We start from the raw sequence: 23,135 nt of genomic DNA on the forward strand, positions 1-23,135 counted from the left end.
AACCATCACTTCCCTATTCCTGCTCCCACACCATCCCGAGGCCGACCCGTCCGGTCCTGCCCCAGGAGGGCGGGCGGGCGGGCGGACAGAGAGGGCCCCACACCGTGAGGGAGGGAGAGCACAGAGAGTCCCGCGCCGTGAGGGAGGGCGGGCACAGAGAGCCCTGCGGGGGCGTGGAGAGGCGGGGCGAGCCGGGAAGCGAAAGTGCCGGGAAGGGGAAGTTGGGACTCCGGCAGGGCAATGGCCACGGCCCCATCGGACCCCGCTGCCAGTCCCAGCCCCGTCTCATCTCTGGACCCGCACGCCGTGCCCATGGTAGCGCTGAACTACGGCGTGCGCCGCCGTCTCGGCCTCTACCTTAACCCGCGGGCGGCCGCGGCCGCGGACTGGACGGCGCTGGCGGAGGCGCTGGGCTGCAGCTTCCTGGAGATCCGGCGGCTCGAGGGGCTGCCCGACCCCACGGCCACGCTGCTGGAGGAATGGCCGGGACGCTGCCCCGGCGGGGCCACCGTGGGGCGGCTCCTCGATGTACTGCGCCGCTTGGGTCGCGACGATGTCCTGACGGACCTGGCCGGCAGCGTGGGTGAGGCGCTGGGAACGGGGGGATAGCCCGGAGAGCCCAGGGAATCCCGGAGAGCCCAGGGAATCCCGGAGCCTGCCCTTGATGCCTCGGGAGGGAGGGGATGCTGTTCGTGTTGGTCTTTCTGTTCGTGTTGGTCTTTCTGTTCGTGTTGGTCTTTCTGTTCGTGTTGGTCCTTGCTCTTTGCGTCGGTCTTTTCTGTTTGTGTTCGTCTTTGCTTCTCTGTCCACGGAGGTGATGTTAAGAAAAAAAAAAAAGAAGAAAAGCCCTTTCCAGACTATGGAGTGACATCCTCTTTGTTGTCGGATGCTCCGGAGGCTGGAGCACCTGTGCCAAGGAGACAGGCTGAGAGAGCTGGGGGTGTTCAGTCTGAGCAAGAGAAGGCTCCGGGGAGACCTTAGAGCCCCTTCCAGTGCCTAAAGGGACTTTTAAAAGGAGAGAAAGGGACTTGTTACATGGGCAGATGGTGATAGGATAAGGGAGAAGGGTTTTAAACTAAAAGAAGAGAGATTTAGATTATATATTGGGAAGAAAATCTTCCCTTTGAGGGTGGTGAGGCCCTGGGACAAGTTTCCAGAGAAGCTGTAGCTGCTCCGTCCCTGGAAGTGTCCAAGGCCAGGTTGGATGGGGCTTGGAACACCCTGGGATAGTGGAAGGTGTCCCTTCCCATGGCAGGGGTTGCAATGAGATGATCTGTAAGGTCCTGTGCAACCCAAACCATCCTGTGATTCACAGAAGTCTCACCTGCCTTCCAGGAGAGATGTGTGCTGTGTTTCTGCTAACCATGAGCCCTGCAATGTAACCTGGAGCCCTGGCTTATCCCAAACCTTAAATTCAAAAGTTTCTGTGTGCCAAAAGATGCTGTTAGCCAGGTTAGCCAGGAGACATTGTGAAAATTATGATGTGTGGATATAGTGTGATAGGAAGATGTTTGTTGGGGGAGATGAGGGATGTGTGGAACTGGATAATGTCAGGGAAAAAAATTCCATGCAAACTGAAAAAAATGAGGCAGGTCAATGAGAAGAATGAAGATCTTTGTGCTGTTCTGATAACTTCTTTTTGATCTCTATATTCTTTGTGGTCAGAGAAATTCAGAGGGAACCCAGCTGTCATGAGAAGGGGAAATTTTTTGTCAAAGGATTTCCAAAGCCAGAGAATTCCCTGAAGGCCTGTGTTGTATAATAGAGCTTCCTGAGTTAGCAAGGAGGAAGTAATAAATCTCACTTCCTGTTACTCATGGAGGTAAAGGAAGATGTAGAAATCCATCTCTGTAGAGAGCCTGACCAAGAAATGATGGAGGATTTCCCTTTGGTCCTGTTCTTCTTCCTACTTAAGATCACAGTCTGAAGGCCAGGTTTTGGGAAAGACAAAAGCATCAGTGTAATTTGTGATCTGCTTATCAGAGATTCCTAACAAATCTGGGGGAGCTTCCAGCTGTGCAGAAGATCTGGGGCTTCACAAAAACTTTGGGATTGCCCAGGCTGCCCTGAGCTCAGGACCTGTCTGTCCCACTGGGAGGGAGTGTGGTGGATGGGCTTTGTCAGAGCTGGAATAGACTCCAGCAGAAGGAGTGGGAAGAGCCTGGGCTGCAGGAAATCACAAGTTTTGCTCAGAGCTGGGTCATATTGATAAGAGGAGACAGGTAAATTCTTGGAAGAGGGGCCGACTAAGGGCTGTTCAACAAAAATACTCTCTGTGGCTCAGGAAATTCCGTAACTGTGAATAGTCCAAAAAGAGAGATTATAAAAATAGATTTGTAGATTATACCTAAAAGATAAATTTTAGGGAAATATCTCTGTAAGCTTATTTTTTCCTTATGTTCTCCCCCAGACACCTGGCTTTGTGCAGTGCTTGAGACAGGATGAGGCTTGGGGCTGGTGAACCTTCAGCCTGACCAGTGTGACTGTTCCTCTTTTATGATTTTTGGCTGAGGACTGCACTGAGAGCCTGTGACCTGTTGCTGGTGATGAGAGCTCTTGCAGAAGGAAAGGAAAAGAAAAGGAAAGGAAAAGGAAGAAAAAGGAAAAGGTTTCATGTACTCTTGTGCACAGTATTTCCTGATGCCAGGGGCATCTTTGTGTACCACTGGAACTTCTACAGTGGGACCCATCTCAGAATCAGAAAATATCAATATTGATGTCCCAGCAGCTCTGCCCTAACTCTGATCTTCCTCAGCAGTTTATTTCTTTGCAGAATCATCTTCAGGGAGGTGAAGCTTTTTGCTTTGATACATCTGTCACTTTTCTGCTGAAACTCAATGATTTTTGTTTCTTCCCTGACCTGTTACAGAAGTGCTACTTTCCTGCCTGACAGTTACTGGGTCTATTTTCTCTGTGTTCTCCTCATGCTACTGATTTTGTGCTTTAGACTTCATGTTTCTATTCTGTTTGGTTTTTTTTTTCAAATCCCTCAGGAATTTATTTGACTGCAGAGGAATGTAAAGCCTAATTAGGTGCTTGGTGGAGGAGGACAACTTGGAGGAGTTTCACTTTTTGGTCCCAAAGTCATCCCTGATCCTTGTTCACTCTCATTAACCTGTACAATCAGTTGCTGTTTCCAGATGGGGACTGATCCACCCCAAATCAGAGACAAGGAGAGAAGACTTGGAGCAAATCCACTGAAAATGAACATTTCTGTATTGAGCACTATGCAATGCTGTTAAATAATTGTCTCTTCTTGCCTGTTCAGCAGTATTTTGGATTGTGAAACTGGCTCCCAGGGGAATCAAGGCACACTTGAGGTGGTGGCTGTGTGCCAGTCCTTCCTCTGAGACTGCTGAACCTGTTGGCAACTTCAAAGTGACTTTAATCACGATTGCAAAGATACTGATTTAGCTGACACACCTCACACAACAGGCAGCTGGCAGAGAGGTGGGACCTGAGTTAGGGCTTTAGTGAGGAAAGATGTGAAATCTGAACCTTGTGGCTGGTAAAGAATGTGGCTGATTCTCCCCTCTGCAGGACTGGGGAGGCTGAGGAGAGGAGAAAGGCAGATTGGGAATGCTTCAGCCTCAGGAAAAGCTTTGATCAGATCTGAGCCTTATTAGATTGGAGATAATCCAGTAACAAGATGCAAAGCTGAGATAGAAGCAGGGGATGGGGGCTCAGGCTGGGGCTCCTGCAGACCTGCTTGTGCCCGGTTGTGTTGCAGGAGGACTCACTGGGCTCCCAGCATCATCCTGCACTTCCAAGGGATCCTTTACTCTGCCCTTGCTCCAGTCAGCTATGCCAGCTGATCAGTACTGATTACCACTTGTTGGGGTTTTTTTTTAATCTTAAGTAAAGGCAGAATCTCTAGGCGGTTTCATCTTTTTCATAATTCCTTTTTTCAAATCTCCTTTTACTTTCATTTCTTCTGTAATTACAGAGTAGCAGAGGCTGCAGAGTTTCTTGCTGGTTCTCCAAAGGCTTCACATTTAGATTTATGATTTATTTTTAAACCAAGTCTGTTTATAAGAGATCTGTGCCCATGACTGACTGATTGGGAAGTTCACAGCAGTGACTGTGACAGGTCTTTGCCCTTCAGTTATCTCAGGGTGGGTTTCATGTCTACTCTGCTTGGGCTAAGAGGATCCCTGTTGCTGTTTCACAACATAAAAGCTGCTTCAGGGGCTCCTTAAAATTTTACCTGGTCCTGCTGTATGTAGTGAGTGTGGATAGTCATTGTCACCTGCAGTTGTCCTGGCTGGCAAAGGCTGGGGTGTAAATCAGCTCTTGTGTGTCTGCAGAGAATTGCTAAGGTCATAAAAGACCTACAGGATCATTAACCCAGCACTGCCAAGGCCACCTCTAAACCCTGTCCCCAGGGGCCACATCTACGCATCTTTTAGATCCCTCCAAGGATGCTGACTCCACCATTGCCCTGGGCAGCCTGTTCCAATGCCTGACCACCTTTCAATGAAGAATTGTTCCCTAATATCCAATCTAAACCTCCCCTGGTGCAACTTGAGGCTATTTTGTCTTGTCTGATGGCTTTTTACATGGGCAGAAAGACTGACACTCTGAAAACCTCCCCAGCTATTCTGTGATTTCAAATACTCCAAAATGCAGAACAATGAGAGCAGATAGCAGAGCTAGGACCTGCTCTGTACCTTATTCCTGGTATTAAAGATGTACTGGGACATAGTAGAGCTAAGGGGAGAAGGAAGAATAAAACAAGTAAAAGAAAATACTTCTTAAAATATCAAGAGTGATTTTCAGGAATTAATTGCTAGAGGAGGTGGTGGAGGCAGCATCAAGACATTCAGAAAGAGGAGAGAGAAATTCTACATACTGAACAAACCAGACAGGGGGTTTCCCTCTAGCATCCCTGATCTGTGAAATAGCTATTCCTGTTTTCATGAACTCCAGCAGTGTAAACCCATGTCACAGGAGCCTCTTGCCCTGGCTGTGTGTTTTTGCAGAGGAGGACTGTAAGAAGTACTTGCAGAGGAAGCAGGAAGAGGCCAACCAGCCCCTCCAAGTGCCAGCAGTGGACAGCAGCGTGCCGAAGACATCAGAACTGATGGGCATCACCATCAGGGATGATCCATATGGTAAGAGCCCCTGCTTCCACTGCTGCCTCATACCTCCTGTTGGAATTGCCTTCCCCATGGGAAGTGCAGAAAACCTGTTTGCTTTCATAGTTCCCGCAGGTTTTCATACCCCAGGCCAGAATGCTTTCTTCATTTTTCCTGTTTCTTAGAGCAGAGAGGGAAAGCAACTCTGGGAAACACTTCACACAGGAGCAGGCTGGCGCAGAGCCACTGAACACACATGAGAGGGGACTTCACAGAAATATGTCCCTTAGCCCAGCCTGGCTCAGAGCAGAAGCTGCTGAAAGCTCAAGGGGTTGGAGCCCAGGGGGAAGAGTGTCAGAGGTGATTTCCCTGCCCTGTCTTTGGCAGGTGGAACCACCTTGAGTGAAAAGGAAGTGGGTTTGAAGTAGGTGTGCAGTGGGTGGAGAGGGGAAAGGGGTTCTGTGTGTGTGCATTGCTGTGTGTGCAGCCAGGTGTGTGCTCATGTGTGTGCTGGCCACCTTTGCTGCATGTGTGGACATCACTAACCATCCCCAAATGTCCACAGACCAATATTCTGGTGTTTGTACGTGGCAGCTTTGCCTGATGTAACCCCCAAGTTAGCACCGTGCCCCTGCAGCAGTACCTTCAACTTGACTGACCTGGCAGACATCCCCCTTCTGCTTCACTGGTTGCTTCTTGGGCTGAATCTGCCTGCTGGGTTGATACTTTCCTCAGCAGGTTTTAGAGCCTGACCTATTTTTTCACTGTGGTAGGCTTTAACTGGCATAAAAAAATTGAATATATCTGTAGTGACATTGATATGGAAAAAAAAAATAACACAGTTGGAAACTGTCCAGCAGTATTAAGGCACTTAATTATGAGAAACATTGCCCTTAAAATGCAGCACTTTAATATTTAGATAACTGCTAAATAAACAAGAGCTGCCAGCCACTAATGTAATTGGAAAACAGCCCCATTAGGATATGACTGCAGGTACCCAGGTTTGACATCTTAGCCATAAAAATGACAGGTTCCAAATTTCAAGGCTCACCCCACAGCTCCATCGGCAGCAGTTGGGAGGACATTGCTGAATGCAGTTTTGGTTGGGAAGTTTGAATCTCTGTGACCTGAACTAGGGAAAAAGGACCCAGAGCCACAAGGATATTATAGGTGGGAAACTCTCAGTGAAATCCCAGAGTGTCAGGGCTCTGAGTGGCATCCCCGGGGTACTCTGCTCCTTCCAGCTCCATCCACACTCCCTGTAGCTGGATGTTACTGCTTCCTCAGATTTTGCCTGTCTGCACCTCAGCTCCCTTCCCTGACCCCTGCCAGGCAGCCTGGGTGTGTGTGAACAGCCTGGCCAGTGAAAGCAGCCAGGGCACAGATGAGTGTTACTTCCTGTTAAGGACAGGAGTCTGGGCTGAAGGACAGCTCATAAAAGGCTAAATTACCTTTGTGAGTGTGACCAGAGCTTTTCTGTCAGACTCCTGATTCTCTGAGTTAAAGTCTGTGGGAGCTCTTGAAAGTCCACAACAGGAGTGAACTTCATTTATAGTAGAAGATGACAGCTACATTTTTTAATGGTTTCAGGGAGTGGAACAGAGATATTTGATGCCTTCATCTGCTACTGTCAGAAGGACCTCCAGTTTGTCCAGGAGATGATCAGGGAGCTGGAGCAAACAGAGTTCAAACTGAAGCTCTGTGTATTTGATCGGGATGTCTTGCCAGGAGCCTGTGTGTGGTCCATCAGCGGAGAACTTATAGAGAGGAGGTAAGTGAACCGTGGCTGTTGGGGCCAGCTGTGAGTGTAGTGGAACATCACATTCATTTTACAGTGATGTCTGCAGCATGGTGCTAGTGAAACAGCAAAAATCCACAAGAATGTCTTAATGGGCTTTGCTTTATGCTCTTGGCTCAAAAAGGACAACTCAGGCTTTCCCCAGTGTTGCTTCCTTGTGTTCATGAGGGAGGTGCACTGTGGTGATGCTACTTATGTTCAATTGCTTTTCTTTGCCTTGTGTGTCATATAGACATGAAGGTTGGACAGGCAGTCTGGACTTCACTCTTTCCTCATTTTTTGGTATGTGAGTGTGTATCTCTAATCAAGTTTTTCTGTGTAACATCACTATGTGTGTCTGTCAATCGTTCCTGCTCTGCAGTTAATTCCTTCTGGAACACAGCCAGGTCCTTCTCCACTGGAGCACTTCAGAGCAGTACATGCTTCTGTTTGTGGGAATGAAAACCATCTCATGTGACATTTTATTTATTTTCTCCCCTGCTTAATCTCCAGGTGTCGGAGGATGGTGGTTGTCGTTTCAGATGATTACCTGGAAAGCGACGAATGTGATTTCCAGACCAAATTTGCTCTTAGTCTTTCCCCAGGTAAGATCACAGAAATATCCCATTTACAATTGCATATTATCCTTTTTATTACAGTGACATCTAAGCCTTCAGCTGAGGTCAGTGGGCACTGTACCACTGGAACTAATGGGCTTCATAATTTGGTTGTGCAGGCAGGGGCTTGGGCTAGATCCCTTGCTCTGCTCTCGACCTTCCTCACATGGCTGCAAGCGAGAAGCTGCCTGTGCTGCACTGCTCCAGCTGTCAGTGGGATAATGCTGCTTGCTCCAGAAATGTCAGAGCTGCATGTCAGGCTTGTGAAAGGCTTCCAGATCCACAGGAAATTTTGCTGCTCAAGAGACAAACAGTATAATAAATCCAGGATGTGAGTAAAGCTGGGGATTAGGTGACAGGTAGTGAACATGCAGATTTCAAGGCCAGGCTGGGTGGGGCTCTGAGTTACTTGGTCTAGAAGGTGTCCCTGACCATAGCAGTGGGGTTACAACTGGATGATCTTTGAGGCCTCTTCCAACCCAAACCATTCAATTTTATGATTCTTGCAGGGATCCTTGTGTGAATAGGTAAACAAAATATGGAATGAATGTTCAACTAAGGTTGTGAAATTTTTTACATATTTTGTTCTGAATTGAAAATCCACGAATTTACTTCTGCCAAGTCTGTTGTGATTGCTCTTTTATAGCCAGTAGTCATTGTTCAGTTGTCTGTGTTGCTGGGGAGTAAGTGCAGCCCAGCCTAATAGTATGGAGGATATGTAGAACTGGGAAGAATATCTGTATATAAAGTCTCTTTTCTAGATGAGGCATCTGACATGATATTTTAAGGACATGCCAGGGGTTAGACTGGAAGCTGGTGGCAGAGACAGGAATTCACTTCATTTTCCTTGATACACTAATTTCATATGATATCAGTTAATCCATTGAACACTCCCAGGACTTTGTATCAGCCCCCAGTCATCAAGATTTGTACAAAAGTCCTTTTAGTTCTTCACCAGTTTTTTCTGGGCCTCACACCTTCCATTAGAGCAGGAAAAGAAGATCCATCTGTATGGAATGCTCTGAGCTCTGCTAGTGAGAACATGGGTGGAAGTACAGGCTTAGAGAAGTCACAGCATTTGTGTGGGGTTTACCTGTTTGTGTTAGTGATGCACAGATGGATTTGGTGGCAGCCTTTGGGAGCTCCATGGATTACTCCAGCATCTGCTGCAGTTATGAAATCTTGGTTATTTGCCTCATCCCTGTCTCACTGTCATCACTTGTGCTGGGCAGGTGTCCCTGTAGAGAGCTACAAGGGGAGAAACTCCTCTGTAGAAGAGCTGCTCCTTCAAGCAGCAGTCACAGGGAGGGTGCTCTCACCTCGTGGTGTCTCAAAACCAGCAGTCCATGTTAGCAGGGGGATTCCTTGGGGAACATCTACAGCCTGAGTAAATCAGGGCTCAGAGATTCGCTCTCCAGAGTGAGAGCTGGTTGCAATATAATCAGATGATGCCCAGTCAGGTAAAAATGCGGGTGTTAGAATGGTAGGTGCTGCTGCCTATTTCTTTTCTCCAGCAAACCTTTCCTGGTGAAAAGCAAGTTGAGTTAACATTCAGGCAATGCAGTCAAACCCCCACTCAACGCTCACCTCAATTGGCTCAGCAATAGAGGCAAGAAAGGCTCTTTATTTCAGCAGAGGTTTTATTTCAGCAGAGTTTCATGCAGTTGAAGGGGAACCCAGCGAGGAAGAACCACATATAGCAGGCAGCTTAAGAATGGGAAGGGGTGGGAGGCAGAGCTAAGGGCTGGGCAGAGGGGACCGGCCTCCAGGGGAAGAGGGGTGGCCACCAGGGATGCTAAGCCAGTGAGGGGATAGGGGAAGGAGAATTGAGGGGAAGTTGTGACATAGAAGTCCATGGGGGAGTCTGTTTTTTCCCCTCAGGAGGGCTAACTCTATGGTAAGTAGTTACTGCTGTTTCCAGGGCCAGGGACTTGGGGATTGACCAAGAGGAGAGAGTTCATGGGATACTACAGTCAGGAGCAAACCTGGGTCTTCTGATGTGCGTGCTGTGGTGGGGAGGGAATGGATGTAGGCTCTGTGTGTGGCTCTGTGTAACCCTCTCTGTGTGACCTCCCTTTCAGGTGCTCGTCAGAAACGGCTGATTCCAGTCAAGTACAAATCCATGAAGAAGGAGTTTCCGAGTATCTTACGGTTCATTACGATTTGTGACTACACCAATCCTTGCACCAAAAAATGGTTCTGGACGAGACTGGCAAAATCCCTCATGCTGCCCTGATGCAAAGTCCTGAGAGCTGGGTGCTCTTGTAACCTGTCCTGGTTGTGCCTTTGGACACCAGGGGTGTCCTTGACACAGGGTCTTCCACCACTTCAGAACCTGGATCCTTGCTTGGAGCCTCTGATTGGGAACAAAGAACTCTCTCCAGCACCTCTTCACAACTCTGAGGGGCAATAAAACAACTGTGTTGCTGTTCCAGGTTAAGTCAGTGGGCAGCAGCATCCAGCCTTTGTGGAGTAAGCACTTTCACTAAAACTACTGAAAATACACATCTAGACTGATACAGGAAGACTGTTGTAAGAATTAGTAAGACCTCAGAGCCTCAAACTGCAGGTTTTGTCAGTGTTTTAAAACTACAGTAACATCGAGGCTTGTGGGAGTTCTACCATATTGGACAGGTCTGTCTCTATTCAGGTCACTTTTGATTCAGTGACCTTATACCAGCATTTCATATTCCCAGATATTACTAAATTTTTACTTTTCCTTCAGGAGAAATTCAGTCTTAAAATACATCTTTTCAGTGACAGTCCTTGCTGCACAAAGCAGGGGCTGCTGTTGCTCATTGACTTGACCAAGGTCTGCACCTCAGTGGGTCCAGATCTCAAATTCTTTCACCTTTAAAGGCCTTCAAAAACACAGCAGCTTTTGGCATGCCTCAAAGGCACAGGGCTGAACACTGAATAAGGAGTGTATTAAATTGACGTTTGGGGTGTTAAAATACAGAAGAGAATGTTACATTACTAGGAAAGAACCTAATTTAATTAACTGCCACAATAATTACTGTATTTCTGTGACTCAGAGAGATTTGGCCTTGAATCCTGCCTGTGGCTTGTGGATCTCATCAGTGCTCCAGGGTGGAGGTCAGGGATTCTACCCCAAGGAGTGTTTAATGCAATCCATTGGTGTATTAAACAGATTTACAGTAAATATTGACTTTTTAAATTGGAGAAGAGAGGAGTCTTGCTTATGTGTCTGCAGTTGCTTGAACTCTGCCCCTTTGTTCATTACTTCACCCACCGACTAATGTTGATTTTACAGCTTAATGTTTTACTAGTTTACATTTTCAAGGTTGCATCTCGATGTGATTTTATTTTTTCAATTTTAGCTTTGTTTTAAAGCATTACTTTAAAACAAAGCTAAAATTGTTGGGCTGAGGCAGAAATGGGCTCCTGCCCCCTCCCTCACACTCCCTGTCAGTGAATGATCCCTTACGAGGGATGCTGCCAAATCCTGTCCAGGTGCTGCTGCTGGTTCCTCCCAGCTGACAGCAGCAGCCTTTGAGCATGGTGAAACTTATTCATGCACATCATATTGGCATAAGGAGCCGTTTTTGGATACACCCAGGAACTGGGTGTTTCTTCTACAAAAGTAACTGCTGCCATCGTGCCAAGGTGCCATTTGCACCTTCCTGTCTTGCTAGAACAAGTGACAAGTCTGTGGGCACGGGAGGAGGAAAGTTAAGCTGATGAGGGATTTCTGAGTAGTTTGTCTTGAGTCCTATTGCCCTGGGGCCTCTCCTGCAGAAGTGGAGACAGCTGCTTGCCTTGGGCTTTCTGCATAATCATTAAATGTTAATTACAGAAGAGGTTGAGGAGGCTGCTTGATCCCCGGGGGCTCAGTGAATTCTCATACTCTGGAGAGCCTATAAACATCAATTATGGGTCATTACTCGCAGGACCGAACCAGATTCCTCCTGCCTGGAGAGCTGGAAGGGCTCTGGTGGCTCGTTCAGGGGGAGCTGGGGCAGAGGAGCCCGTGCTGTGGACGCTAGAGGGAGGCCATGGCCCACGCAGCACCTGCGAGGGAACATGGGTCTGTGGTGTTTGTGAGGTCCCCAGGATAAGGGAAGAGATGAGGAATCTGACTCCATGTTCTCAGAAGGCTGATTTATTATCTTTATGATACTATATTATATCAAAGAATGCTGTACTATATACTAAAGAAAGGATACATCAGAAGGTTTAACAAGAATGATAATATAAACTCGTGACTGACTCCTCAGAGTGTGACACAGCTGATGGTGATTGGTCATTAAGTTAAAACAATTCACATGGAACCAATCAAAGATGCACCTGTTGGTAAACAATGTCCTGACCATATTCCAAAGCAATCAGATAATTATTGTTTTCATTCTTTTCTGAGGCTTCTCGAGAGAAAAATCCTGGGCAAAGAGGATTTTTCAGAAAATATGATGGTGACACGGCTGGGATGGGGAGACATGGCTGGGATGGGCCAGCAGGGCACTGACATGGGAAAAAGACAAGTGGGTTCTCCTCCTATTCTCCTTGCTCCCTCTTCTGAGCAAGGTATACCAAAACCAGTGAGAATTTGGCAGCTTGAACCTCATGCAATGTCTTCAGAGTCCTGATGGTTTGGGACTTGGTATGTTGCATGTGAGGGGAAAAAACTAGCAGGAAAAGTGATGATGTTTGTAATAAATGGTTTGGTGATCACCCAGCAGGGAAAGTGCTGATTCTGGAAGGGAAAGCAAACAGAGGAGCTGAATTTCTAAATTTTTTGAGTTCAAATAGATAAATGCCATATTCCAGTTAGTGGTGAAAGATGTTGGGATCTTGTTACCACCCTGCTTGTGGTGCCCTGGCCCTTCTTCCTGCTTGGCTTGGATGCTGGGGAGGTCTTAGTGTTGTGTGGCTGTTGCTTTATTACAAGTTACTATTTATGTTATAGGCTAAAATAATTATTTTGGGATAAAGTGAGGTAACGGCCCTAAAACATAAAATATGCTTTAAATATGTATCTTCTTCTATGTAAACCCCAGAGTTTATGCACTTCTGACATTTTCATATCTGCATTGTCACAATAACTCCAAGTGTGACATTGTGAGTGATACAGTATGTAGGTACTGTGAATCATTTGTCCATTTCAGTGGCATTTGGGGTGCTCCTCAACTCTTTCATGTTCAGTGGAAGGTCAGCATTTTTGAACACCTTTAAAAAAGGGATCTTTAAAATTGTGATGTTACAGGTTTCTTTTATTTTGTCTCTGTCCCTCACTGAAATTGTCTTAGTTGAATCTTTTAGAGCCAAATCATTTATTTTTATATACAGACCATATATATTTATAATCATTTTGTAAAGGGGGAAAGCATCTGTCTTTATAGGCATTCTGAAAATAGACAATATTTCTGTTTTTCTCCTCAAAAATCCAAACTTTTGCTACTTGTGAAAACATTTTAAAATAAAGAATGAAAACCCAGCAGGCTGAATTTGCTTTATGGTCATCAAAGAAAAAAAATGTGTCTCAAAATGAAGTTAGGTGAGGAATGATATGGGATAGTTGTTTATTTTCTTTTCATGTTTTGGCTAAGTAACTTCATCAGAGGGGGTGGTGGCTGTGCCTGGGAGAGAGAGAAATAGAGTTATGTCATGCCAGGAGGAAAATGTATCAAGGAATTGTACTTCAGACATGTGGTTCCTTTCCAGGTCTCGTTTTTGTTTTTTTGTGATCTGTGTTGCATCCTGGATTTCTTCAGCCCTGGTGCCCATCGGGCTGGAGGGGATGGAGCCAGGGCTCTGTTGGGATGCTGCTTCTGCTCCACACCCTTTCTGGAGGCCCCAGCAGGGATTATGACAGCACAGTGATCCAGGGGATTCTGCCAGTTTTATTTCCTTTGGCTTACAGTCAGTCCAAGGCAGGGAAGTAACTCAGAACCCCAGCAGCTGTCAGGCCAAGGCCCTGCCACAGGAAAAGGCATCAAGGAAGTGTTGGCTGGAAGGAATTCCTGGAGGTCGAGGACGAGCTGCTCTTCCCCATGGGAGGGGCCATAGCCTAAGCCACTTGCAGGGCCACCTTCCCTATAGAGCATATGAAGTTTTGTCTCTGCTATGGCTACTATGAACATATGGGCAGCAGTATGGAAACCATCCCTGGATGGATTATTCTAGATGGAAACTGCTGGCAAGAGCAGCCTGCCAGGAGAGTCCCATTGCCTGGAAGTGCTGGTATCCCATCACTCCCAGTGCAGCTTTACACACTGCCCTGTGCTGTGCTTTGGATGATTCTTGCCTGTATTTGAGCCTGAGCTCTGATTCAGGGGGGTTGAGGGGTCCAGCAGCAGCAGCTCTTTTCCAGCTGTCATTCCCCTTGTGCTGAAGAAATATTCCCAGTCCTCTGTTTTACTTTGGTGCAAGAATATTGGTGCCATTTCCTCATTTACTGGAGGACAGCATATACCTGGTGAAACTGCTGCAGAATGTTCTCAGCTTCAGAAAGAAAGGCTGAGAGGTCAAGTATTGACCTTGATGGATCAAATTCCATCCTTCATTTTCACCAATGTGACAAGAGTTGTGTTACCATGGGGGAGGCACTGCTTGGTCCAGAGGGCATATTTACAGGAATAAAATTAGCATAGGGAAGAAAGAGTAATTATGCATAAAGAATAGCTAGAAAAATGTTGCTTGAGCATCCTGGAAACAGATTTTAATAAGGCAATAAAAAACAAACCCCACGAGGTTCACACTGCCGAGAATCATGCTCATAGAATTTATTAAAGAGCACCTCTGTCACACTCTTTGGGGCTTTACAACATGTGCTGTGTACAAATATTTTGCTAAAGGTAATTTTCTCTAGGTGTTACAACCATTTTCGTATCCCCACTACGACTTTGAGATGACTTTGAACCCAACCCAACCTCTTGATCAGCACTATCAAGACCAGCCCCAGAAAAACTTGTTTATTTTGCAACAAAATCTGCAGTCAGGGGACTGAATAGTGTTGTATTCACTCTGGGGCTGTGCTGTGAAAGGTTAATTAATTGAAGCTGTGTTTAAATCTTAAGCAGTTCCAAAGTCTGATTTACTAACAATGCATTTTCTGTTCTGCAGCAGAACCCTGCTTAGCAGTGCCTTTTCCTCACCCTGTTCCCACTGATAAGCTGTTCATGCCATGGCAGAGGTTGGGGCTGTCCTTGGCCATTCTGATCCTTCTATCTCAGCTGGGTAGATGGTTTCCACAAAGGCAGGGGGTGCATCCCTGCAGTTCAGAGCATGAAGGCTGTATCAGCTGCATCAGCTGTGAGCCTCTCCTGCCTCACAGCCAGTGGAGGGGTTTTGATTCCCATTTCCCCAATTCCTAGTCTTGCTTAGGGTGGGTTTTGGTGGGGCTGGACTGGAAGGATGGAATGAACATATCTGTACTGTCCATGAAACAATTCACTATGGCTCCCTACAAAAGATTGCTTGGAACTTTTCCTCCTGTTTCCACACATTTTCCCACTGCCTTGGAGAGCAGGACAACGTGCAGTGTGTCCAGCTGAGCCCAGCAGAGTGTCCAGCTGAGCCCAAGGACAGCACAGCTGTTCCATCCTGTGCTTCCAAACTTCCCCTTCCCAGGAAACATGGAGAACCCCCTGTGAGGAGGCAGGTGGCAGATGGCTGGGAGCACAGAGGCACTGGGAGGAACATGCCAGCATTTCCTCAACAGTCCAGCATCCAAACCATCCCTGAGCAGACAGATTCTGCACAGCTCTCAGTCCTTCCATGCATTCCCACAAGGAAAGAGCAAAGCAGTGCCTGGCTGGGTGCCATCCTCCACAGAAAGAAGCACTGGGTCCTGCTGGCTCCTCAGGGAGTGGCTTCTTATTCACCTGTGCCAAGAGAGCGGCAGGGCTCTGCAGAGGAGGCAGTGGTTGATATGATGAGGACCATGAGGAGAACCCTTGCTTCAAGCCCAGTGAGAACATGGAGGCTCAATGCTACCAATCTTCTGTGGTTTCTTAATGAAATCAAAGTGATGAGGTGATAAAATAGGTCTTTACCCACTGTTTAGTCAGGAATTCATGGGGAATGTGTTCAGGTAAATGTGGGGTTACCATGAAGTGAATTTTCCCAAAGTTTTTGCAGCATTTTTCTGGCTCTGATCTTCAGCTGTGTCAGCAGAATGAGATGTATGAGCTGCAAGACCTGAGGTGTTTAACTGTTCATGTGCCATTTCTGAGGCTGTTGCCTCAGGAACAAATACCAGTCGGAGGGGAAAAACTGGGAAAGCAAAGCTGGAGTTCCACATGCTCTTCCCTGTCCCACTGGGGCCATGGCAGACCCTTCAGTCAGCTTTACAGCAACATTTTCAAAAGTATTCAGAAATCTGGGTGACAGATTTAAAACTACTGAATCATGGAAGATTTAGTGTTTGGATTTTGGTAGCATTTAACAGAGACCCACCCAGTGAAATATTCAGGGAAATGAGATTTCAAGTGCTTCGAGCTAAGGAATAAACATTAGCCTTAAAATATCACTGTCTCAGTATCTCTAAAACCTTCCACAGGTATATAAAGACCATTATTTTTCAATATCAGTAAAGGCCTTTTGAGATCTTTAGAAAGGCAAAGAAGAGAAGCATCACATTTTTTACTTTAAAACTCTTTAGTCTTAAAATTAATATACCCTGCTTTTCCTAACAGTTATTCTCTAGATTCCTTGGTGCCTTCACCTCTCCTAGCACTGCACCTGGCATCTGCTCAGCTGTGTTGTGTTTTTGAGCACCAGGAGTGGAAGCTTTTCAGCTTCCCTCTCAGAATCTCGCCTCATCAGCATGCTGCTCTTGGCAGACTGGCTTGTCTTCAGCTCCAAGACATGCATATTGATCAGTCATTTCCTTTTGTTACCTTGCATCCTGCCATCGATTTTAATTGTTCCCTGCTGAAGAGGAAGCATTCAGTACACTTACAATTACCAACAACAAAATTTTTGCTTTCCACACCTTTTGCCTGGCATTGCCTGCGCTCAGCTCTCCAGAGCTGTGGATCTCTCTCCCTCTCAGCAAGCAGCAATCTGCACAAATCATGCAGCAGTCAATTTGTGTCTATTAAATCAATTTCTGATTCTCTGTGACAGCTTTCCCTGCTGCATGATTTCACACTTCAGCAGTTTGTTTCTGAGGTGCCACGTGGGTTTTTTTCTTTTTCAAAGGGGTGGTGGTGATAATCTATTTTTTTTTTTTTTTTTGCAGATACCTTCCTCATGTCTTCCCAGATCCTTTTTCCTGCTGCTGTCCTTAAGGGACTTGTACAACTTCAAATGACTCCTAGTGAGTCTCCTCTTGTGGCTCCCCATCAGCCCACAGGGCTGTTCCTGGGCTGTTCCCTGGAGTTTCCTGCTGCTGAAGTGGAACAGCTTCTCCAAGACAAAGCTGCAGCTTGGTCCTGTACCTCCCACCTCTGTGGTGCAAAATACCAAAGCTGGGAACTGCTGTGATTCATTAATTCCTCTCCTTCTTCTTTCCAAGATGCCTTCTTAGATTGTTCCCATCTTTTAAAAACATTCCTGCACTCTCAGAGGGCTTTCAGTACAAATATTTTCTGAAGGCCCTGTGTGGAAGGACCTTGGTGCCCTCCCACTGTCTCTCTGATTCTAGGTTTTCCTTTAGATACACAAAAAGAATCCTATTTTTAGCAGCTAGCAGTCAATGGCACAGGAATTCATGAGTAGGGAGAAAAGGATGTGAACTATCCAAATATATTTTTTTTCAAATGAGATCTCTTTACATTCCTATCACCACAGTAATAAGCCATGAGTCACTGTTACACTGAACTATTAGACCATTATTGTAAACTCATGTCACTAGAATCTGCTAATGTGAACCATAAACCTTGTCTGCCCTCTGCTTTGCTGGGTTCCAGAAGATATTGGCCATTTATAAGGATAAGAACAGTATTCCCTCACAAATTTTATTCCCAGATGGCAAGAAATGAATGAAATCTTATTCAATCCTATCTTTCCATTCCTAATGTTTCTCTTCTCATTGCCTTTTAAGAGAACCCCTCTTACTTCACTGTAACATTACAAAAGAAGTTTTATTTGATTTCTTCAAAGTTTGCCAGCTGTAAATTTAGTCCAAGCACTCCCAGCTGAGAGAATATCCATGCTGAACCACCTGGGAGCACCTCCAAAACTGCTTTCTGTGCTCAGTCCTGCCATGGCCCTCCCTGCCACGGGCTGTTGCAGCAGACAAATCCCATGTGTTCCTGGGTACTTCGATCTCCTCCTGACGGTCTGTCAGGGTTATGAGCAGACTGAGTTTTTTCTAGATGAGTTCTGTTGAATAATAAAATGTCAAAATGGTCTTAAATACACACAGTGTATTTGAGTCCTTGGCCACCCTTCATCAGCTAGCTGCAGAAGAGTCAGGCCAGATGTATCCACTTGTCCATCCGGGTCTGGCTGCTTCCACCAGGCTTATTTTGCACTTTCAAGAACCAGGGAAAAAGCTCTGAAACACATTCTCATCCCTGTCCTGGTCAGCTGCTTAGAAAATGCTTTATGATGGAGATTTACCCTCCACAGAAGAGGCTGGTGGGAAAACCTTTCTGTCCTCAGAGGCTGTGACTTTCCCAGGGTGAAAAGAGGTACAGGCATGTGAAGTGTTTTTCATTGGCTTCTGTAAAGACAAAGAGGTATTAAGACTGCATTATTGTAAACCAGAGCAGAGCAAGGGCTGGTTATTAAATGGTGGTTCAGGTATGTGCTAATCAAGATCTTGTCATAATTATTTCTCAAGTCCAGCACTGATTTTTATATTAGATTGGAAGGAGGCAGCAAAGCTTTGTTACAGAGAAGGTTAAATGGCTTTCAATTTGTATACTAAAAAAAATCATAAACTTAGAAGAAACATGTAAGAAGAAAAAAACTTGTCTTGGAGATAAACTCTTTTCTTGTTTCCTGGAGCTTAAAATCTGAGGGCTATTTTCAGTGAAGGAAGTTAGAGAGCAGCAGAGTTTCTGTTGAGAGGCAGGCTGCTGGGGTGAGAAGTGTGTTTGCAGAGCGAGAGCTGGTTTCAGTAAACACCCTGTGAGAACCAGAATTCACCTGTTAAAACTGGGCCTACAGCTACTTGACTTCAAAGTGACCTCAGAGCTGAATTTAAAATGGCTCAGTGACGGGTGGAGATACAGGGTAGCACATGGGATCACTTAGGAAAACCTGCTGGTGTGGTTTAGACTGGAATTTAGCTTGTGGTTTGAAAACAACTATTATTAAAATCTTGCTCCAGTTGGAGGGTTTGAAATCACTGCTCCTTCCTCCACTGCAGGGTCTTCACATCATTTCTCCAAAGCAAAGCTGCCAGGAGAAACCCCTGGAGATCAAGTGCAGTGCCTGCCTTTGTTTGTTGGAGAGGAAACTGCCTTGTACTTAGTTAAGTAATCAGCTGCAGTTTGATAGAGTGAGGTCCCTTCAATAAACCTGGAAGTGTTTCTATGAAGAGAGAACAGCAGGCAAATTCTGCAGTGGAACAAGGTCAGGCATTCTGCTCGAGGACATGGGTTTGCCCAGCTCTGAAGGCAATAAAACAGGCATTGATGGGCTTCCCTCAGCCCAGGCTTGTACCAGGCAGCTCCACAGGCACATTAAGTGCCATTGTTTGCACCAGCCCCGGGAGCCACTGCACTTACACACAGAGGTTTATGGTGCCTTAAAGAGCCTTGAACCATAAACACAGCAACAAATGCCACGGCCCCAAACACCTCTGAACTGTGACAGCAAATGTCTCTGCATGGCTGTGCTGAAAGAGTAACTCTGGCTTCAATACTAACAAGAAGGAAATTATATATCTGAGAGGCTACATGACCAGAAAGATGAAATCTGCAAGGCCTCAATACACAAACTGGAGTTTAAATTAGTTTTCCGTAACCCAAGTGTAAAAAGCCAAAAGTTAGTTTATGTTCACAGCTGTGATGATTATCACAGAATCATAAAATAGTTTGGGTTGGAAGGGACCTTTAAAGGTCATCCACCCCAACCCCTCTGCAATGACCAGGGACAGCTTCAACCAGACCAGGCTACTCAGAGCCCCATCCAACCTGACCTTTAATATTTTCAGGAATGGGGCATCACCCCTTCTCTGGACAATGCGTGCCAGTGCCTCACCACCCTTATGATAAAAAAACTTTTGTCTGATATCTCATCTAAACTGACAGTCCTTCAGTTTAAAGTCATTGCCCCTTGTCCTACTGCAACAGGTCCTGCTAAAAAGTTTGTTCCTTTTTTTCTTAGAGCAGAGGTGCTCCAGCACCTTTGTGGTCTCCTCTGGAATAGCTCCAACAGCTCCACATCCTTCCTGTGCTGGGACCCTGGAGCTGGATGCAGCTCTGCAGGTGGGGTCTCACCAGACTGGAGCAGAGGGGCAGAATCACCTCCCTTGCCCTGCTGAGAAAACCCATCAAGGACCCCTTCCAGGTACTGAAGGTAGCAATGTCTGTGTGCTGAGCATCAACAACCAACACGGGTATTAAACATCATTTTTGCAATATTACATGGATGGAAAAACCAAGCTAAGAGCTGGACAGTGCCAGTAAGTTTCACTGAAACAATAAGTAATTGGCCCAGAATGGCAGGAAACCATGTGCCTGACGAGAAGGGGAGCATTTTGTGTGAGCATGCATTGTGTGCCTGGTGTGCCAAGGCTTTGGCAGTGCAACACCAGCCCCAGGATATCAGTGAAATGTAGGAGCTAGGAGAAAGCCTCCATTCTGCTGCAGAATCGATGGAGGAGCACCCTGCCTGCCCTGATCCGTGGTGTTTTACTGGAAGTCAAAAAATGCAGGAAACCCACCTCTGGAATTTTTTTTTTTTCCTCAGGGATTTTTTTCTTAGGCTGCAGCCTTCCCACCTGAAAGACATCTGAAGTTTTTCCACTTCTCAGTCTCCCCTAAAGCCTGGTCCAGAGCAGAGGTGGATACACCAGGAAGCTGCTTTTCCACTTCATATTTCCACTAAAATTTCTTGTTATTATAAAAGAGCACTTGATTCAGCATCACCACTTCACAGCTCTTCTATAAATAGAGGCATTGCCTCTGCCCTGAGGAGCTCACAGCCTACACAACACAGGCAAAATTCAGAAAATCAGGAAAAAGAGGATGAGCAGAAGTGATGAAAGAGGAGAAGGTGCTGCTTGGAGGTCTGAAGCTGGCTAAGGAATAAAAGCTTTGTGGAATCCAGCTCCATGTTTTCATCCCTCAGCAGACTCAGCTTGGAACAACCCACTAAACGAATGAGTGCAACAGCAACCCCTGACTTTTGAGAGACTCAAAATGCTGAGTTCATTAAAAAAAAAAAAAAAAGCAAAATTTACGAGACCTGGAATCCATGACTGAATGAGAGATCTGGGTTTAAAAATATGGAAATGCATTTTTCATGGCAGAACTGGAAAACTAAAATGTAGCACTCATCTCTCTATGCTCACGTGGCCACTAGTGGTCTTGCCAGTGAACATTTTAAATTTTAATTTTGATCAAAGCCTGTGGTTATTGTTAAAGAACAAGGAACATTGTGGACCTAATCCTAGCCCAGTGGTCTAAAGCAGTAAGAGTTTTCACATTGCCTTCAGGGAGAGGATTTTCAGCCCAGAATAAGAGAATCCAAAAGATGGTTCTGAATTAAAAAGCATGTGGTAAAATTAAGTGTATAAGCGTCTTTTTGTAGTTGGTGCCTGGCTCAGATCCATTTTTAACATGCTGTTAGCTATCAGAAATACGACACTGGCTACCCGGGTGCCTGCTCTGGGGTAAAACCTGTTTTTAATTGCTATATAAACTCCTTTTATAACATGGTTAAAAGATCACAGAGACGGTTCCGAGCAGTAATTAAGGCATATTTAGCAAATATTAAAAATGGCTCAGCAGGGGAATGTTTAACAGAGACAAGCAGGAAAACAAACAGCTTTTCAGTTGGAGTTACTGCCTTATGACAGAGCCTGTACGGCAGTGAGCGAGATGGGGCTTTTGTAGAACACAGAAAGAGTAAAGGAATGAGCTGGTGTCCTGCATTAGAGCACGAGTGAAAGCACTGCGGTCAGACCATGCCTTTGGCAGTGGCCCTCCACAAAGCCTGGTTCACCAGAGGCATCTCAGGAATTTGTCCTAATAAACTAAAAATACATGTAACTGATGTTCTTTGACCCATAGAAGGGCCTGACATCAAGCCACAAGAACAGTGACCAGCAAAGGATGAAACCTGATACTCGGATTCCAAGTCGGTTCTCCTGATGGTTACAGTCCTGCATTGCAATAGTGAGATGCTGTTTTATCTCTTTTCATGTCGGGGAAAAAAAAAATCCTCAAACTACAAACAATTTAAATGTATACATATTAGAAAGCGACATCAGCCTTTGTGAGTTCATGGTGCCAGTCAGCCTTGTATTCCTCACTCTTTTAAATTTCTTTTCCTCAATGACCACCAGATGTACTCCTGAGTGCATCCAGATAAAAAAGCTCCGGGTGTGGAGCCTTAAACCGCAGGATGAGCGTGCAGCACATCTCCATGAGGGTGTTGGACATATCCACGAACGCTGGAACTGCGGCGTGGAGCGGAGAATTGCCCATGCTCGGGGGCTGCGAGCACACCAGGCCTCCTGATCCCTCACACCCACACACTATTTTTAAATACGGAATATGCACTCCTGGAGCACCCAGGCCGGACCCCGCTCCTGCCCGCAAGCTTCGGCTCCCCGCACGGCGGGAGCGGGGCCCGGCCCTTCGAGCACAGGGACCCGGGAAACGCCAGCACATGATTGACAGCCGCTCGACCAATAGAAACAGCGGATCCGGCAGCGGCCAGCCAATCGTTGCCCTCACTTCTCTTAAACCGGCACCCGCTCCCGCCCTGTGCCTAAGGGCGGGGACGATGTTTCCGCCGCCATCTTGTGTGTGGCATCCCCCGCCCTTTCCTTAGGGGCTCCTCTTCCGGCCTTCGCTTTGGAGTACTCCCCTACCGGCCCGTCCCTTGAGGCCGGTGGGGATAACCGAGAAAACCGTGGCGTAGTCTCTTTCTGGAGGCGGGCGGGATGTTGCTACGCCACGCTCAAGATGGCGTCGGGCGGCGCCCCGCCGTGGCGGGCGGGGCGCACGCGGGTGACGTTAGCTCTCCGGGCATGGGCAGGTGCAGGAGGTGGCGGTGGCCGGAGTTGGGCCGGCGGTAGCGGCGGGAGAGGAGGAGGCGGAGGAGGAAGGGGCTCGGACTCGGCCGTGCTTCGGGGACAGCCGGGACACCGCAGCGCCTCCTCTCCACTCTCTCGCCTCTCGGGGACGCTCCTCCTCGCGGCGCGGAGGGCGGCGGGCGCGGCGCGGCCATGGCCGAGGAGCCCAGCGCGCTGCCCTGGTCCATCAACAAGGATGACTATGAGCTGCAGGAGGTCATCGGTGAGCGGTCATTGGGGTTTGGGGGGGTGCAGGGTGCCCCTTGGATGTGGGGGTGTGAGTCCGCTGAGGGAAGGGGGGTTCCGATCCCCTTCAGTTGAGGGGGATCCTGTCACACAGCGCTCAAAGGAGTGTGACTGTGTGGCTTCCCCCTCCCTCAGCCATGTGAGGGTGTGAGAGGGTCCGTTCCCCCACACTGAGCTGTGTGAAGGTCTGGGGAGCCTTCAGCTGAGGGGGGTGTCTGTTCCCTCACTCTGAGGGATGTGAGGGTCTGGGGTGC

The 23,135-nt window shown here is 46.9% G+C and overlaps 2 protein-coding genes across 3 annotated transcripts in view; both read left to right on the forward strand.

Moving 5' to 3' along the window:
* The first annotated feature begins 177 nt into the window (after positions 1-177).
* MYD88 (MYD88 innate immune signal transduction adaptor) lies at positions 178-12,925 on the forward strand. The gene is made up of 5 exons (XM_009086267.4): positions 178-583; positions 4,983-5,114; positions 6,669-6,849; positions 7,369-7,460; positions 9,554-12,925. The coding sequence occupies exons 1-5, from the start codon at positions 241-243 to the stop codon at positions 9,706-9,708; spliced, it is 903 nt and encodes a 300-aa protein (XP_009084515.2). The 5' UTR covers positions 178-240; the 3' UTR covers positions 9,709-12,925.
* Positions 12,926-22,442: 9,517 nt separating this feature from the next.
* OXSR1 (oxidative stress responsive kinase 1) overlaps positions 22,443-23,135 on the forward strand; it is an 87,392-nt gene continuing 86,699 nt past the window's right edge. The window contains exon 1 of one of the 2 annotated variants that reach the window (XM_050971075.1): positions 22,443-22,858. In XM_050971075.1, coding sequence (XP_050827032.1) covers positions 22,789-22,858 — 70 coding nt within the window. In that variant the 5' untranslated portion in view covers positions 22,443-22,788. The remainder of the gene's footprint in view (positions 22,859-23,135) is intronic. The other variant, XM_009085778.4, reaches the window with a different exon arrangement.

The sequence above is a fragment of the Serinus canaria genome, chromosome 2, assembly GCF_022539315.1.
Source record: "Serinus canaria isolate serCan28SL12 chromosome 2, serCan2020, whole genome shotgun sequence".
NCBI classification, from domain to species: domain Eukaryota; kingdom Metazoa; phylum Chordata; class Aves; order Passeriformes; family Fringillidae; genus Serinus; species Serinus canaria.

What these genes read in the sequence shown, in the direction of transcription:
- MYD88 (XM_009086267.4), top strand. Translation starts at nt 241, where the DNA reads ATGGCCACGGCCCCATCGGACCCCGCTGCCAGTCCCAGCCCCGTCTCA. An exon ending in CATCAGGGATGATCCATATG is followed by an intron (nt 5,115 to 6,668) that starts GTAAGAGCCCCT and finishes TAATGGTTTCAG; the next exon opens with GGAGTGGAACAGAGATATTT. An exon ending in TGCTCTTAGTCTTTCCCCAG is followed by an intron (nt 7,461 to 9,553) that starts GTAAGATCACAG and finishes CCTCCCTTTCAG; the next exon opens with GTGCTCGTCAGAAACGGCTG.